This window comes from Delphinus delphis, chromosome 5 (genome assembly GCF_949987515.2).
Source record: "Delphinus delphis chromosome 5, mDelDel1.2, whole genome shotgun sequence".
In the NCBI taxonomy this organism is placed as follows: domain Eukaryota; kingdom Metazoa; phylum Chordata; class Mammalia; order Artiodactyla; family Delphinidae; genus Delphinus; species Delphinus delphis.
In genome coordinates, this window is record NC_082687.1 from 101,736,167 (window position 1) to 101,754,851 (window position 18,685).

Below are 18,685 nucleotides of genomic sequence, written 5' to 3' on the forward strand. Positions count from 1 at the left end.
GCTATTGGAAGTTGGAAGCAGAGGAGGAATTTGATCCAGCCTCAGAATGCAAGAGATGTGGCTATATTTCAATCCTTCATTCAGCAAATCATTATTAATTACCTACTGTGTGTCTGGCTCCACCCTAGGCCCAGGGGATGCAAAGATGAGTAAGACTCACCTAGTAGAGAAACAGCCAGTTTCATTCATTCATTCATTCATTCATCCATTTACCAATGTTTACTGAGCTCTCATACCCTGAGCCTAACACTGTTCTAGAAATTAGGGCAGAGCATGGAGCAAAACAGACAATATATCTGCCCTCAAGGAGTTGACGTTCTGTTGGAGGAGGGTTATAGTGAAAACATAAAAATATAAATAAATTAAATTTAAAAAACATAAATATCATATAAAAATATAAGATAGTGATGAGAGGAAGGAGAATGGTGGAGGGGGTACTGAGATGGAGACGGGGCACAGAAGTCCTCTCTGGGGAGGTGATAACAGAGCAAAGACCTGAGAGACGGGAGGGAGGCCGCCGTACGGGTATCTGGAAACAAGCCGTCCAGGTAGAGGGAACAGCCGGTGCACAGACCCTGCGTGTAATTCCGTGCTCGAGAGGGAAGCTCCCAAGGTGCTGATCCAGGTACCGAGATGCACCAGGGAGTGACACAGAGACATGGTCTTTGCACATGCCAGCCTCAGGGAGGACCTCCTGAGGAAGATGTAATGCCAAAGCTGGGGCCTGAGAGGTGATCAAGACTCAGATCTGGGCTCTATCGAACAGCTGAACTCTTACTTTCACAAGGAGTGAGCTCCCCATCACTTGAGGTATACAAGGAACAGTGTTGATGGGACTCCATAGAAAGGAGCTGGAGTCTGACCTGGAGTCCAGCCCTGGCTGAGAAGGGCACTGATTCATCCATTGTCCCCACCTTCCCCCAACACCCCCTCCCCACCCCTGTCTAGGCCAGGCCTGTCCCTTCATCCCTCATGGGTCCGTGGGGGCGACAGGTGGTGTCCCCCAGTGTTCAGGGGTCTCTGGGCACACAGAGGAAGGTGCCAGCGGTGAATTTTAAAAGGTGAGAAAGAGTTTTCAGGCAGACAGTTGGGAAAAGGAAGGGGAAGGGGATCCCCACAAGGAACCGCCAGATGCAGGCCAGGTGCGTTCAGGCACTGCAGGTTGTCCTCCTTGGCTGCTGTCTTACTGGCTTTGCCCTTTCCAACAAGGCAGCAGCTTCACTGGCAGGAGAACCCAGGCTGTGGATTCAGGCCAAACGATTAGCTGTGGTCCCGCCCAGCAGGAAGGTTTCTGCTCCCCCAGGAGCCAGGGCTGAGCAGACCCCTATTGGGTTTAGGCTTTTGATGTGGAAATGGTTCAGCTGTGCCGAGGCTGGCATGTCACAGCCAACCCAGGATGAAAACGCAGCTGGGGCGGCTACCTGCAAAGGCAGCGCTCCCCGACTTCCAGGGGTAGCTTTTTTCTCAGCCTTAACATCTGCTGCAGCCGTAGGAGCTGTGGGCTGCGAGGATTTGAGGAAGACACCTAGAAAAAAAGAATAAGCTCACCTCTCCACTGAGGGAAACTCCCAAGGAAAATCAGGAAAAACCCCAAGGCCTTCCTAGGTCACACGCACACGGAGCACTTCAACTTGGCCTCACGGGATCTATCGCAGCATCCTCGGGTCTCCTGTTTTAATCATCTGAACGTGGGCTCCCTTCTCTGTGCTCCCCGACTCAGCCTCATAGCTGGTGTGTCAGGAAGACCACGTGTCAAATCCTACCTCTGCCACATATTAGGTAAATGACCTTGGGCAAGTCACCTCCCCTTTTCGTGCCTCAGTTTCCTCATCTGTAAGTTGGGGATAATACTGCTGACCTAGTAAGAGTCTTAGGCAATTAGAATTAATTACTATGACCCTGCACAGGCCGCCACACCGTGGGTGGGCAACACAGGGTAGGTATTATTATTTAAGCTGTTCACCTTGACTGAGTGGATTCCATGGAAGGTCCAGTAGACCTGGGTTAGAATCTCACTTCTGCCACTGCCTTACCAGCTGTGGGACCTCAGCTGAGAGTTTTTACCTTGGGCCCGATTCCCTCATCAGTAGTTTGCCTGGGCCAGTCTCAGCTTGCCCCGGATATCCTGACGTCATTATCAAGAGCAGCCCCTGTGTCTCTGAAAACACGTCATACAGTCTCTTCACCCATCAGTCAGTTGGGTATGACACGGCCACCCTCAAGGACTCCTGGGAGGATGAACAAAGAAGAAGCAAAGGAAAACTCCTGATGAACCAAAAAGGCCCTCCCGCCATATGCCAGACTCACATTTACAGAAACATCAGTCTGAGAGCCAAAAACAAGCAACAATTTAAGTTCTACCACAGCCAGGCACTAGGGCACCATTCTCAGCAGGCGGCAGGATTTGTTGAAAACTTCATTCTCCACCTTTCTTGGTCTCAGCATCGCTCATGTATTGAGTTGCCACGAAGCCCAGCTCCTGCCCGCTCTAGGCTCACATTTGAAACCCTTTCCATTGTCTCTTCTCGTTCTTCTCAGTTCTTCCTTATGTAGATCAATTCGGCCCGTCCAAAAATATTTACAACTTGAATTTTCTCTTTCCCCGAATCTCATAAACACAATAAACGCTGCTAAGCGATCAGGAAATAGGTTGAGGTACCACTGGGGTGACCAACCACTCCAGGGTTTCTGAGATACAGGATGTTCTGTATGTAAAGCTGGGACAAGCTGGTCACCCCAGAGGCCCCAGGAGTCTAGACTATAAATGAATTTTTGTTTAGAAAAGGGCAAATTGGTGTCGGCTTCAGTCTTGGACAACACATGATTTTGAAAAACCAGGATGGGTTTCCCCAGAAAGAGACTAAGACAAGGACTCAAGGAACCCGTTTATTTAGGAGATGATCCCAGGAAACACCTGGAAATGGGCACCTGAGGTGGGGAAAGGAAGGCAACAGAAGGGAGGTGCATTGTGCAGTAAATTACTGCCACGGGCAACCAGAGCAGAATCCTGCTGGGAAAGTCTGAAAAGCTGTAGGAAATACACATCTCAGAGTCATTCCCTGCGAAGTATTTATAGCATCTCCCTGCAGGCAGTCTGGGGAAAAACTGGTGTCAGCTCCCCAGCCCTCTGGTGATGGAAAGCCAGACAAAGTCTTGTGCCTGGGATGTGGCCGGGAGGTGGGTGAGGGGCCAGCTGCACTGAGGTGGGAGGGGGCACCTGGAACAAAGGGGGGGTCACCAACCACATCTGCTTCAGCATTCTGGGATCTTGAGCCAGACAGCACCATGAACCCACAGGGTCTGAGATGCCATCTAGCCCAGGGACCACGACTCCATCAGAGCTGTATTCCCAGTGCCCGGCACAGCCTCAGCTCAGAGCAAGAACTCAGTCATTTGTGTTCACTGAACGAATATACAGGTCCACTCTGCTGAGACCCAGGCTGAGGGTATGACTGCCTGGACTTGCAGGTGCCAGGCTGTGTCCCCAGGGCCCTTGACTCTGTTCCAGGCTGCCTTATAACTCAGCATCCGTACTAAAGACCCTTCCTTCTCCCGTCGCCCTCGCTTGTCTGTTTCGACAGCCCCTCTAGTGCTCATCCAAATAAGGAAGGATGTTAAATTGTGCCCATGAGAACTGACTCCTGAGACCTCTGACCTCTGGCTTTATTGAAATGTAAACTCCTGATCAAGCTTTGTCACATCCTCTGAGGTGCTGAACCTACCAAACAGAACACGTCCTGATAGACTTGAATGTGTTTTCCTACCTGCACTCATTAGAGTGGGGCAGCTCCTCATTTTTCATTAGAATTAGCAGAGTCCGTTTGGCCTTATGTGGCCCATTTGCTCCTGCGCTGCTTCGAAAACATCCCCTCCCCCAGAAACTCCAGTACAGAGACCTTCAGACCGAAGAATTTGACCTAAAAGTCCAGATTAAAGAAATACCACTAGACTACAGTCTTCATCAAAACATACTAACTGGTGGTCAAGAGGGGACTCACTTTGTGTTTCAGTGGAGCGCAGTTCCGAAAAGAGTCTAAGTCTCATGATGGATCGTATGCAAATTCAGGTTAGAATCACAGAAGATGGTTGTTAATGATGCTGAAGGGCACAAAATACTTTTACGCAAACATTTTTCCAACTTTTTCTCAAGTTCCCAATGATCGTGTCCTAACCAGCACCCCTGTCCGCCTCCACACTCTCCCTCCACAGACACAGGCTCCACTCTGCATCCAGGACTGCTTTCCCATCACAAATCTCATCGTGGCTCTCTCCTGCTAAAGCCTTTCAGCTGGCCACCGCATCTCCCACCTGCAAACTCCAACCCCCGCTAGCGTAGCCACCTAGACTCCAGGATCCACCCAGCGGACCCTCCAGACGATGCCTCTGCTGTCCTATCTCCCCCGTCCAAGCTGGGTTCCCACCAAACAGCACCCTCTAGACCCACCCCCGTGCTCTGCCCCATGCTGGCCCCCGGGCCCGGCTAGCCCTCCATCCACCAGCCACAGAGTGAATTTCCACCTCACACTTAAAAGGCTTAACTGTCTGTCATCATGTCCTGTTCATTCGTCCACTCCACAAACATCTATTGAGCGTAAATGACTATTAAGGAACACAGCTGCTATGGGGAAGGCAACGGTGAGCAAAAGAAACAAGATACCTGCCCTCAAAGAACGCAACAAACAACAGAGAATAAAGAAATTAAAAGATAGTGACACCATCCGTGGAAGGAATAGGTGGTGGTGACGGCACCTCCTCCTTCTGTCTAATTAAATTCACGCCAAGTCTCAATTCCCCTCCTGGAGGAACCTCCCTTCCCTTTCCTTAGGAGACATGCTCCATGCGGGTGAGACCACCGGCTGGGGTCAGGACCTCTGCCGCTTAGCTGCTTGGGCTGTGATTAGGCTGGGAGGAAGGGGAGAAAGATGCCATCACAAATATATTATCACCTTCTGGAAGCCCAAGCCCATGATAAGTAAATTGCCCACATCCCTTGTGCCCTGAAGTATGTCCAAAGCTGGGGACATTCCCAGCAGTGGGAATAGTCAGCATAGGCAGGAGCTACGGATTCCCAAGGACGGTGACTAGAGCAGACAGGCTAGCTTGGAAACCCTGAGACATGGAGAATCTCACTTCATCAATCTGGCCTCAGTCTCCACACCTGGAAGATGGGGATGGGGCTGGACACGTGGTGTCTGATTTTGCAGCATCTCTGGATACAAAAGGAGCAAACTGTCTTTGCTCTTTCAGTTCAGGCCAAGGACTCCTGCTGACTTGTAATTCCTCCTTATCTATGACTGGCAATGTCTGATGCTGTATCCCTATGGAGTTTATCACCCCCTTTCTGAAATAATTTAAAACTCCACAAAGGGGAAGCTTTTCCAGAGTCTGACACATAGGAAGTACTCAATGCATGAATTATTTTTATTGTTAAAATTGCTCTGAAGAGGTGTGGTCCAGGAGAACGTTAATCTTGTGATGGGTTTGGCCTTCTTTTTTTTTTTTTTTTTTTTTTTTGCAGTACGCGGGCCTCTCACTGCTGTGGCCTCTCCCATTGCGGAGCACAGGCTCCGGACGCGCAGGCTCAGCGGCCATGGCTCACGGGCCCAGCCGCTCCGCGGCATGTGGGATCCTCCCAGACCGGGGCACGAACCCGCGTCCCCTGCATCGGCAGGTGGACTCTCAACCACTGCGCCACCAGGGAAGCCCATGGCCTTCTTGACTTAGTGGATCCCCAGATGCTGGAGGCTCCTTGAAAGCGGAAGTTGAGACTGCTTCTTGCTCACCATGGATGTCCCAGCATCTGGCTCATAGTTGATACACAAAGAACATGTATTAAGTGAATGAATGATGAGAAGATGGTAGCAGTTGTTATGATTGAGCCTTTGCTACATGTTGGACACATTGCTAAGCACTGTCTCATTTAATCCCCAAACCATGCTAAGAGGTAGGAACTGCAGCTCTATCCTCATTTTATAGATGAGAAAATTGAGAGCCATATGACTTGCTGTGGTCACACAGACTGTAAGTGGAGAGTTTATCTGACTCCAAAGCCAGCGCTCTTAGCCACTAGCCTGGGCGCCTCAGCATGGTCATAATTTACATGTGCTGAGTAGACAGGCTTTACTAAGTTTTCAAATAGCTCATCCAGTGCTCAGGTTATAGGTGGGGAAACTGAGGCTTAGAGAAGGACCACAGCCTCCCACATGTGGTCTGTGGAGCCAGAGGTGCCCACTGAGAGTCAGGATGGGATGAACCTCTGGAAGGGCTCCAAGGAGGTGGGCATCCGAGCTCCCCAGAGACAAGGGGATAGCCTTGCCTCTCCTGTTGGGCTGAACAGGCATCCTCTGAGGTAAGGCGCTTCCAGAGCGGGTAGCCCCTTTGGGCACTGCTCAGCTTCCTGCACCGGCTGGGTTCTGGTGCCAGCTCCCCCCAAGGCTGCAGGCTGTGCTCACTGATTGCTGAGAAGCTCCCGCCTGCCATCATAAAACAAACCTGTTTGGAAATCCTGCCTTTATGTCTCCTGGGGAAAGGGCAGGGGAGAGAGTCTTTTCCCCCGACCAGAAGCTCTTGGTTTGGGGACAAGGCCCATCATTTATAGCTTGTTCCACCTTGGGCAAGCCACTCTGTTACTCGGTGCCTTGATTTCCTCGCCTGTCCAGTGAGGATTAGAATGTGGGCTAGTAGATTCTGAAAATGCTCAGCACAGGACTTGGTACATAAATGTTGGGTGAAAATGGGTGAGTGAAGGGACAAACAAGATTAAGTCTAGGGAAAGAAACACAGCAAACTAACCATAAAGAATTTTCAAACTGATTATATTTGATTTTAAAAAAATTAGTAAGCCACTTTTTCAAAGCTGGTACTTAAAGGGAAAATGTATGTAAAGGCTTATGTGACTTATGGACACACATATAGAGATTTTTAAAGGGATTTCTAGGCATTTTAAAGGGCTTTTGAAATTGATGATAGTGGTTCCATTGAAGAATTTTAATAAATATGAATTATAGGAAAGTTTGGACAGTTGCCCTTTATTTCTTTTCTATACAAATTGAGATTTTTCTCAGGTACATGGCAAGAGCTAGAAAACAGCAGAGGAAGAGAAAGGGAGCTAAAGAAAATGTGCAGGGAAGCTTGCCGCGGGCATAAATAACAAGGGCTGTGTTTGCTGGAACGTGACATACACGCATTGCTAAGCAGGCTGCATTTGATCCTCAAAACAATGCTAAGAGGTAGGAAGCAGTGTTATCTTCATTTCATAGATGCAAAAACTGAGAGCCATAGATGTCCTTTCCCATGGTTACATAGCCAGTAGGTAGAAATGTGGGAATTTCAATCAGGTTTGTCTCCAGAGGAGAAAGAACGGTTGTGAGAATAGACCTGATGTTAGATGGCTGCTCGTTGTGGACACCAGGGGGCGCAGTTATTCAGTACAGCTTGGTTGTTACAACAGTGAGCCAGAGACAGGAGCTTTGTGCCACACCCTGCTCCATGCTCTAACCATAGTGTTACATCCCACCCCATGCTCTAACCATAGTGTGATACCCCACCCCATGCTCTAACCATAGTGTTACATCCCACCCCATGCTCTAACCATAGTGTGATACCCCACCCCATGCTCTTAACCTTAGTGTGATACCCCACCCCATGCTCTAACCATAGTGTTACATCCCACCCCATGCTCTAACCATAGTGTGATACCCCACCCCATGCTCTTAACCTTATTGTGATATCCCCAACCTTGCTCTAACCATAGTGTTACATCCCACCCCATGCTATAACCACAGTGTGATACCCTACCCCACGCTCTTAACCATAGTGTGGTACCACCATCCATGAGCTTAACCATAGTGTGACCCCCCCACGCATGCTCTTAACCATAGTGTGATACCCTACCCCATGCTGTTAAACATAGTGTTACATCCCACCCATGCTCTTAATCGTGGTGTTCTACTCCCATTCCTGAAGCAAATACTAAGATGTCTAAGATATAAACACTTAACTACTCAGACATACATATTGCAGTGGCCATCGTGAAGTCTAACGCCTGGAGAATAGATGTCAGTAGCAAAGGTGATTGGTGTCCCTCCTCAAATCCCCTCTAACCCTAACCCGAACCCTTTCAGGGCATCCCAGTAGGACCTGCAGCTACCACCACATGCACCTTTACCCTGAGGGCCTACAGACGTCACTTAGCCCAATCTTATGGCCGCCAAAAGCGCTGCCCGAAGAGCAGCCCTCAGTCGATGACTGACAGGTTTGGTGGATCCATACCTAGCTCCCTTGGCTCTCAGATGGGACAGCTCTGAGATGTGTTTTCCACAGTTTCCCAAGGGTCTCCAATCGGAGTAAGCTCTGGTTGCCCAGAGTGGTAACTTGTTGATGACATATCTTTTATTCACTTCCTTCAGTTACCCACACTTTTACCAGTATTTCCTAGGATCAACTCACACATAAACTACTGTCAGGGTTTGCTTCTGGGGGAATCCAGAATAAGATAGCCAAATAAAATAACAAATAATTGCCAAATAAGATAACAAGATATGTTGACCAAGAGATGTCATCCTTGGGGCTTATCTTCAGTGTTTAAGTTGTATTGTATGATTAGGCAATAGGTATTGAGTGCTGTAATATGTCTTGTTTCCATCCTGTATCCAGGCATACGGGGAAACAACAGTACAAATTCATTGTCATCTTTCTATCCTTTTTAGCTGAAAGTTGCAGTCAAAAGAAAGCAGGGTTTGCAGTCAAAAGATCCAACTCTAACACTTACAAGTGGGACTAGTAACTTAGGTAAGGCCCTTCATCTTCTAGAGTCGTAGTTTCCTAATCTGTAATAATAATTCATAGCTCATAGTTTGGTCGTGTCCCCTTGTCACAATCCTTTACACAAAAGTATTGTCTTCAACTGCCCTTTAATTTTGAAGCATATAATTTTAAGATAAGCAGCATCTACACACCTACCAAAAGGAACACCAATACCTTGGTTTTAAAAACCTAATCATAAAGAGATTTCAGGTAAATACGGTCAAGTATAGCCTGGTTATAGGATCTCCCTCCCCCAAATATCTAACAAAATGAGCAGAAAAAAAATAATTTTTTTTTGAAAAAAAACAGTAATAACAACCAAACAAATCTTTACACCGAAAAAAACTGGCCATCAACCAAACAAAAAAATTATACCATAGACTTTGAAAATTTGCACCAATTAAGGATAATTCTAGTGTGGGGCTAGAATTCGGTCTCCACTCCTCAGAAACATCACTAACCAGAGAAGGGGATTCAAAAACGGTTAAGAACTCTCACACTAACACCCTAATCTGTGAGGGAAATAGAGTAAGGAAGTGAGTCAGCAATCCTGGGGAAAGATAAAAAGATGCCTTCCCCCACAGCAAACCTCAAAGGCCCTGGGCTTCTCAATTTCCAAGGCTTTGTCCTAATTTGAGAAGACCAGTCGAAGCCCACAGAAGTAGAAAATCCCCCTGACCCTGTGGAATGGGTTCTGCAGGTCACGTCACAAAATCTCAGAGGAAAGAAAAAGCAGAGCCCAGACCTCCCAGAAGGGGCTTCCGGCAGCCCTCACCGCCTTCCGCCTACAACCCCATTCCCACCTTTTATAGAAGTTAGTGGAAGATCGTACTCACACCTCAAACTGTGGCTTGAAAGACAAGACAACCCAGAAGACAAAAGGAGGAAAGGAGAACAGGAGCACAGGGCAAGCACCCACATGGCACATGGAAGAAGGAAGAAGGGAGAAGAGAAAGAGGGAAGAGATTGCCCAGGGCGTGAGGAATGTATGCAGAAAACAAGAGAATAAAGTCATTTGAGAGACTGTAGGTGCAGAAGAGAGACAAAGTTGATCCAACATGAGGATAACAATTGTCTCAGAATAAAGAATCCAACATGTAGAACAGAAGTTTTCAAAAGTATAACCTAAGAAATGAATAAAGAGTGAATCTGTAGTCAAAGGGACACACCATGTTCTAAGAAAGATGGTTATGGGAAGATCAACACAAGACCCACCATAGTTAAGTTAATAAACTTCAAGGATAAGGAAAGATGTCTTCGGGGCTTCAAGCAGAAATATCAGACTCACTCTAGGCTTTTTTATAGCAACATTCAATTTGCCAAGTACCGAAATACAAATGGGGGTCAATCCTGGGTGGAAGGTTTAGGGATGACTTTTGTTTTCTTTTTGTGCCTTTCTGTATTGCATGCTTTCCTTAATTGTTTAAAAGGAGCAAATATTACTCATGATAATCAGAAAAAAATGATAAAATTATTTTCATTTTGAAAAGCAAAACAAAGATAGAGGACCTGCAAGAAACCTGTTCTGTTTCCATTATCAAACCCCATTCCTTCTCATTTTACCTTGGATTCAAAGAATCAGACCATGAGAGACTCAGGAAATCAGGCCACCCATGCCTTTAGGCAAAAGAGAATCAAGTGAATTCCAGGACTTGGGAGAGCATTCAAATAAAACCATGAAGACTGCTAAGTTCCTTTCACATATTTTAAAGATTGTTAGTGTCTTACACTTGCTTCCTTCACAATGGAGTAATTAAGACTCAAATTTGGAAGTCACCCAGCCTTGAGTTTGAGTCCCACTAGTGATGTAATTTGAGGAAATTAATTAACTTTCTTAGGCCTAGGTTACTTTATATGTTAAATGGGAAAAAAATGATAGTAGTACCTACCACATAGCAGTGATAATTAAATGAAATAATGTATGTCAAATGCTTTTCCCAATGCCTGTCACATAGTTACCACCACCATCATTCAGCAACTGCAGCAGCACCATTATCTCTATTATCATCATTACCACCATCATCTTCATTTCTATCAGCATCATTATCATTATCACCATCCTCACTAGCATCATCATCAAGACCATCACCATCATCATCATTGCCATCATCATCATCATCATTACCATCATCACCATCATTATCACTAGCATCATCATCATCATCACCACCCCATCATCACCATCACCGCCATCATCACCACCACCATCATCATCATCATTACCATCACCATCATCATTGTCACCATCACTCCTTGTTAAGAGACTTTGGGCTTGTCACTCCCCTTCTCTGAGCTTCAGCTAACTCATAAAAAGGGGGGAAATAATTCAGAGGAGTTTTAAACTATTATCATAGTAGCTAACAATTATTAAGTAGGTAACACTTATTGAGTACCTCTCATGGGGAAGACTTGCACACAGTTGTACTTGCACACAATTGTTCATTTAATCCTCACAAGTACCCTCAGCAGTAAGTCCCTGCTATCATACTTCACATGTGAGAGATCTGAATTCTAGAGGGATCTGGTGGAGCCAGGACTTCACCCCGTTCTGACGACAGAGCCCAAGCCCACTATGCCTCACCACCTTCTTTGGTTGTGAAGTTCAAAGGAAATAATGGAAATGAAAACCCATCAGCACAGTGAGCTGTGTAGGATCCTCATGGTTGCTTATAATTGTTCTCTGGGGGTGGTCTGAAGGCCTGATGAAGGAAACAGAGACCTGATGTAGATGTCCTGTGAACCCCAGGATATCTTAATCATTCCTCCACTGATCCTGAAAACCTTTACAGAGCACCTGGTATGTGTGTCCTAGAAGCTGTGCTGGGAGGAGGGCCATAACCAATAAACAAGTCATGGCCTCAGCCCTGAAGCCACAAAGAAAGTACAGGGAGGCAGGTTCGTCAATGTTCTGCTCCATTGGAAGCTGGTGCACCAATGTTAACTGAGTTATCCACAGATGCTTCCAAAACACACCTAGGAAAGTCAGGGAAGGTGAAACACCAGCCCTCAATCCTCTTCAGGCTTCAGAATAGCTGTGAACTGCCCCCTGGGATATGTAGCAAGGCTCACGGCAGTGTTATCTGCAGGACCAACTGGGTGTGTGACACATGCGCTTTCCAGCAACGCAACATCACACGCTCTACAGACCTAAGGTTGGTTTTAGCACATTTCAACGTGCAGTCATTGTTCCTGCACATTTTGATAGATACCTTTAAGGTAAAGAGACTCCCCCTTTTGTAATAAACTGCATATCAAAGCTTTTCAAAATTAAATGTTGAGCATTTAATTCAAGTAAGTAAATACCAATCGCCTGTCTACTCTCTGTCAGGCAAATGGAGATGCTGCCTGCCCTGGAGGCCTCACAGTCTAGCGAGGGGTCGGGGGTGGTCCATTCTGAGTCATTTTTGAGGTGTGGAGTCCAAGGCTTGCTGGCAGCATGCTGGGTGATTGTTGTGAAAACTCTGGAGAGACACAGACTTGAGGTGGTCCTCTCTGTGACCTTGGGTTGAACTTGACGATGAGTGTTGCAGTTGTATGCAGCGCTCTCTCTAAAAGCTTTGCGTCCATGGGATGGAGAATTCCCAAATTCGGCCCCTTCCTTCCATCCCCACCGCCACCATCTGAACCCTCTAGACAACCATCACCTCCTCCTGCACGCAGCCCTGCATCCTCCGGTCAAGCAGCAGTGATCTCTACAAAATGCAAACTGATCACATCAACCCCTACTTCAACCCCCTCATTGGTTTTCTTCAATGGCAACCCCTCTCCTTGATCTCCAGAGGCTGCTTAATTGGCCCTGCTCACCTTTGCCACCTCATTCCATGCCTCTCTACCCTCCCTCAGGTGTCCAGACAGACTGGCCTCTGTTCTGGACCTTGACCCAGTCCTTTTCACCCCTAAGGGTCTCAGCCCTCCCATCCCTCCACGGGCATGATCTTCCCCAAATCTTCACAAGCTGCATCTCTTCCTTCAAGCCACATCTCCACCGTCACCTGCCCGGAGGGCCCTCCCCACAACTGTTAACCTAGATCCCCACCCCCTCCACTGCCCTGAGCATTTCCTCCAGTGCTTATCACATGCTGCGATTATCTATTGCTCCTTCACTTCCTTTGTAAGAAACAAGTCACCTTGTCTCTCTCACCAGATGAGGGAGTCTCAGCAGGGCAGGGGCATTGCCGCTCTCCTCCAAGACTGTGGGACCAGCCCCAGCACAGCCAATAATCACCGAATCTTGATGGAATGAGCCTGGTGGTTCCCAAACTGAGATGGGCAAAGGCCCTCAGGGTTTCCTCTTCTACTACCCATCCTGTCTTTTCTGTGGACCTCCAAGGTGTAGGTCTGATTCGAGTGGAGACTCCTGTTGAGGACGGCGGGGAATGGGGGTGTCATCCTGAACCCCAGGTCCTGCACGTGGTCACAGGGCCCACTCAGGGTCACAGTCTGAGGGTGCAGACTCAGAGAATCTCAGCCAGGTGTGGTGCCCAGAGGGCACTGGGAAATGTGACCGAGTAGTTTGGGTTGCCATGGTGACGAGGGGCACTCCCGGCTTCTGGAGGCAAGAGGTGAGAAACATTCTGCAATCACGCAGGACAGTCTCTCAAAATAAAGCATTGTCCCGCCCCATGACAATGATGTTTCTGCTATTGCTCCACTGCTGGGGCGACTCAGGGACTGGGGCCCACCAGGCATCCAATCGAGAGGAGGTAAGGACTCCTCTCAAGCAACGATTAGCAGAAAAACCTTGAGATTTGGAGGTCGAGTCCCAAACCTGAATCTCGGCTCTGCTACTCAGGAGCTGAGTGACCTTGGCTAAGTCAAGTAACCTCTCTGCGCTTCAGTTTTCTCATCCAGGGAATATGGTAGCCAATACCTGGCTGACTCAGTTGTTCCGAAGATAAATTATAAGCATTCCTAGCACAATATATTCAGTGTCAGTCGCCTGGTACGTCACGTTGATACACATCGTACTCAGTCTGTGGAGGAGCACAGCTTGATTCAGAGGCCATTTGGAAAGCCAAGAGGATGAATCATCTCTCATTTGGGTGGGCCAGCTCAGAGGAATGGTTTATGTTACCTTTAGGGGTTACAGGCTGTAACTCCAGCACCCACTCCCAAAGGCATCACTCTCCCAGGTAGAGCCGGCTCTTACCGGGTGGCGGTCGCCTGCCACATGGAGATGGGTGCTGGCGGCCTGACCTTCCCAGGGAGATTAATCCGCGCCCTGGCTCTGGTTGCAGGCGGCATCCCCTTCATCCTGACCGGCGAGTTCTTCCAGCAGTCGCAGCGGCCAGCTGCCTACACCGTGGCGGGAACCGTCAATTGGCTCTCCAACTTTGCCGTCGGGCTCCTCTTCCCGTTCATTCAGGTATGACCAACAAGGGGGCTCTTGCTCGTGAGATCCCCTCCGAGTGATGGATGACTCATAACGCAGACGCTGAGCCTCTCTCAAGTGGAAACTCTATTGGCCCAAGGATGGCAAAAATGTAGTTTGGCCTAAATCCTTAATCCTTTCTCTCCCTTCTGCGTGGTCCGGGAGCTGCTCCTAAAAGGGCCGTCTCAAAAGAAGCGGGCTTCCCGTCGCTGAGGGTCTGCAGGGAAACCTCGGGGAGAATCTCAAACCTGCATTTTTACAGTGCACTCGTCCTGGTGTGAGACAAGGTCCGTGTCCTATCTCCAGGGCACGCTGCCACCCTGCCATGCACGTAGCATCCTCATTGTCGCCAGCATCACCACAGCTAATGGGGTCATTGTCCCAAGGGTTACCACCCTTGACAGGAGAATGATAACTCAGGAAACAGATACAAGTTCTTTTTGCATAAAGAATCTATTCATTCACTCACTCATCCATTCCACACATATTTACTGAGTCCCTACCTTGTGCCCGGCACTGTTTCAGGCAATGAGGATAGAGGGGAACTAAAGCCTGTGTTCCATGGTCTTGGAGCTGAAACGGGAAGCAACAACAGAGGTGGACATGCTATTTTAGGTGGGGCAATCAGGGATGGCCTCTCAAAGGAGGTGACCTCAGAGCAGAGACCTGAGTGAAGTGAGAGAGCAGCCTGGGAGTGGAGATGTCCAAGCAGAGAAACAGCAAGTACAAAGGCCCTGAAGCAGGGCCATGCTTGGACTGTGTAAGGAACAGCAAAGGGGCCAGTGTGGCTGGAACAGAAGGAACAAAAAAGACAGGAGAGGCAAGAAATAACATCTGAGAGTTCTCCAGGGCCAGGAACACAAAGACGAGGACTTTACAAGTGTTCCGCACAGAGCAAGGGGCCCAGCTACATTCCAGGAGGGAGGGTCAAGCTTCTCTGCCCTAATTCCCACCAGGGTTCCCTGCTGCCCAGAGAGCAGGTGACACCACTGGTGAAGGTGAGAATCCATCAGAAACCTCTGAGAAGGAACCCACCATCCATTTTCAGGGCCTAATTCAACCCTCCTCTTTTCATTAACTAGTGCCAAGCCCAGCACATTCCAGAGCCTCTGCTGCAGGCTGGGCTGAGTGAAGGTCAGTGGCCCAGCTGCAGCCCACGTGATGGGTACTCCTGCATCCCCGACTGTAGCGCAGTTACTCTGCACCAGCCCCCCTGCACGTGAATTATGAATTCACGTCACCCTCATGCAGCCCTGAGCTGCGGTTTCTCATCCTCTCCATCCTGCAGAGAAGCTGAGGCTCAGGGAGTAGACGGGGTCAGCCCCAGGTCCTGAGTCACTGTCCAACCCGTTGGCCCTGCCCTGCCCCCTCTTCCTCGTCAACATTCTCCATGTGCCACTCTGTCTCAGACTCAGAGTTAGGGGCTGACGCACTTTGCAACCTTTAAAGCATCCTGACTCAGCTACAGCCGTTGCATCTCTGAAACGTAAGTGCCACAGGGAGGCCATGGACCAGAGAATTAGAGACGGTTCCTCGTTCATTTACTCCATCCTCGGGGCGCCTTCGCTCGGCTGGGCCCAGAACACAAGTTGTCTTTTCAATTGACTTCACACCTTAAATGGCTTTTTCCGCTTTGGTTCAAAGCCAGCAGAGCCAGGGGGTCAGTACAATATTCATTATTGTGGGGAAAATTCACTTTAAATCGCTTCCTTGCCAACGCACATCTCCCCACCACCCTTACAAGTTAAGTGAGATATTCAAGAGCCTTCACACAACCCACAACTAAGCTTTATGTGTCCTGGAAGTAGGCCACATCTTCTGAGCGATTTTGGGGGGCATGAAAGACCTCTGGACCCTCAGACCAAAAAAGGGCATCTCACTTTCCCGCTGCAGTTTGGGAGTTAACAGCACTGACATGCCGCTAATGCTAGTGTTTACTGAGCGCTTGCTGAGTGCCAGGCGCTATTCAGCCCTGTCAGTGTTGGGAGGTTGTATTTCTCCCTTTACAGACCAGGAGCCTCAGAGAGATGCTCAGAGAAATGACAGAGCCAGGTTGGAACCCCTTCTCTCACCCTCATCGGTACGACACGGGAGAAAAAACCTTTGGTTATAAGCAGATGACTCTTTTAAAAGCCCATTTGACCTGGGGTTGAGTAGTTAATTTATCTTTAAGCACACAGTCACACACACACACACACACACACACACACACACACCCCACACAAACCGCTCAGAGAGGTCTCCAGCTGAAATGGGATTTCTGTGACTTTTATTTCACGTTGTTCATTTGGCAAATCGTAGCCCATCCACAGCGCCTCCCAAGTAGAAACGCGGTACTGCATTTACCTTGAGATATTTTCTTAGTCCAGTGAGTCTGGCCCAGATTCGTGCTCAGTGCATGCTAGCTCAACATACGCAGCTGGCTTACATGGCAAGGAAAGGGTAGAGGAGAGGACAGTGACCACAAGTGGGCATTTACTATGTACCAGGTCACATGTGCAGTCACGCCACTGCATGGAAAGTCTTATCAGCCCCATGTATCAGTCAGGATGGGCTGGGGTTTGCTGCAGGAAGAAACAGCCCTCAAGCCTCAGTGGTGTTAAACCACCTGGGATAGTGGTAATGTTCACTGCAGGGGAGACTAGAGATTCTGCCCCACAGCTTCCCGACTCAGGGATGTTGGCTGGCAGGACCCTTCTCTCTGAAATAACTGCCCCCATGCCAGGTGGAGGGAATGTGGCAGGTCTCACACCTGCCAGTTAAGACCTTAGCATGGCAGTGACGTGTGTTCTGTGCAACTTTCCGTGATTGAAAGTCACACGACCACACCGTACTTAAGGGGAAATGCACTCTGCCTTGTGTCCCAAAGGGGAAGAGCCAGAAAGTTTGTGTCCTTCCCTGATGAGGGACTAGGGAGCTAGGGAGCCCACTTCTTGAGGAGGAAAGTTGGGCTCAGGAGTCTTTTTCATGGACGGTTGCCCTGCAGATAATTGTGACTTTGGTGTGCTTCTCGGAGGAGGTGAGCTCAGAGTCTTTCTACTCTGACATCTTGGCCACTCTCCAGGTAAAAATGAGACACAAGAAGAAACTGCACAGACTTTGGGGTCAGACAGCCTGACCTTGAACCCTGGCTTTGCAGCTCAGCAATTAGGTGAAGGGAAGGCTGGTCAAACTTTGCCCACCTTTGGTTGCCCTCTTAGCCATAATTTTCATTTCTATAAAACAAGAGAATTACCCCACTTTTGCAGCAGGGCTCCCCAAAGAATGAGAGACACAGTCAAGACTTCAGTACAGGGTCTACCCACAGACACTCAGGATCGGTTGCTGTCATGATCACTATTAGTACTGGGAAGGCTGTTTCCTGCCGTGCGATCTTAGGGTCACCTGGAAAGAGGAGACAGGACAGAAAAAGCAATCATGGTAAACGCTGGAAACTTGCACCACCCCTTACTGGCTGAGCCATCAGGACAAGTGGCCTCTCAAACCTTGCCTTCTCCCCCTCCTTCCTCCTTCTCCCCCACCCATCCTGCCCCCTTCCTGCAAAATGTTCTTGATGGGCTGGGCTGGGCTGCCTTGACCCCTGGGGAGATTACTATCACTCTCTGTTTCTCTGCCCTCAGCCACAGGCTGCCTTCTCCTCTGAGAAGCAGAGTTCTTCTCCTCTGCCTTCGCCTTTGCTGTGGACAGCATCACTGTGTCCCTTGGGTCGTTGGTTGTAAAAGCCTCCAGATAACTGGGCTTCTGCCGTTAGCATCAATATTTTCTGGTTGGGAGAAAATGGCATGCAAATGTATGCCTGCTTGATTCCACTGGAGTTCTAAAATTCCTTTCGAGTTCAACAAAATCTGGAAGCAAGAAAACGATTCTTTTCAACTTGAAAAATATCCCAAATGCCTGTGCAAAGTGAGGGGGAAAGCTGATGCCAATCTGAGATGGTGGGCTCTAACAGCAAGCAAAACCGCCCCCGGCCTCTCTGGATGGGCCAGGGGATCCTCTGAGGAGAGAGCATCTTTCATGCGCTCAGTGCCTGTGGGCGTCAGCATCGTGCTGAGCCCTGCAGGCGGGCACTGAACAGGAGGGCGCAAACCGCCTAACATTTCGGGAAGAACCGACACGACTCTCATGGGGCGGGTGTAGTTTCACGGGAGGAAGTAAGGTGGGGGGCTTAAGTGGGCTGACCAGTGCAGGGACCTTTCAAGCTGAGATTGAGGAAGTGTGTGTGCGGAGTGGGGGAGGGAGGCGATGCCTGGCAGAGAGACGGAAGATGCTGGCCGAAGCCCTGAGCAGGTACAGAGCAGGCATCCAAGGATGCCTGCCAAATCCCTCGAGGCGCTGAAGGTATGATAGGGATTTGGGGTTTATCCGAAGGACTCTGGGAAGCCACTGCATGATTTTAAGACATGATTCATTTTGTACTTTTAAAAGACTTCTTTAGCTGTCTGCTGGGAACTAGATTGAGGTCAGGGGCAGGAAAAATGGTTGCTAAGGTGATAGAAACCAGAACAGTGG

At 48.8% G+C, this 18,685-nt stretch overlaps 1 protein-coding gene across 1 annotated transcript in view; it reads left to right on the forward strand.

Moving 5' to 3' along the window:
- The window catches only part of SLC2A9 (solute carrier family 2 member 9), a 183,170-nt gene that overhangs the window by 155,524 nt on the left and 8,961 nt on the right, over positions 1-18,685 (forward strand). The window contains 1 exon segment of the mRNA XM_060012810.1: positions 14,043-14,170. Within this exon segment, the coding sequence (XP_059868793.1) occupies positions 14,043-14,170 (128 nt within the window).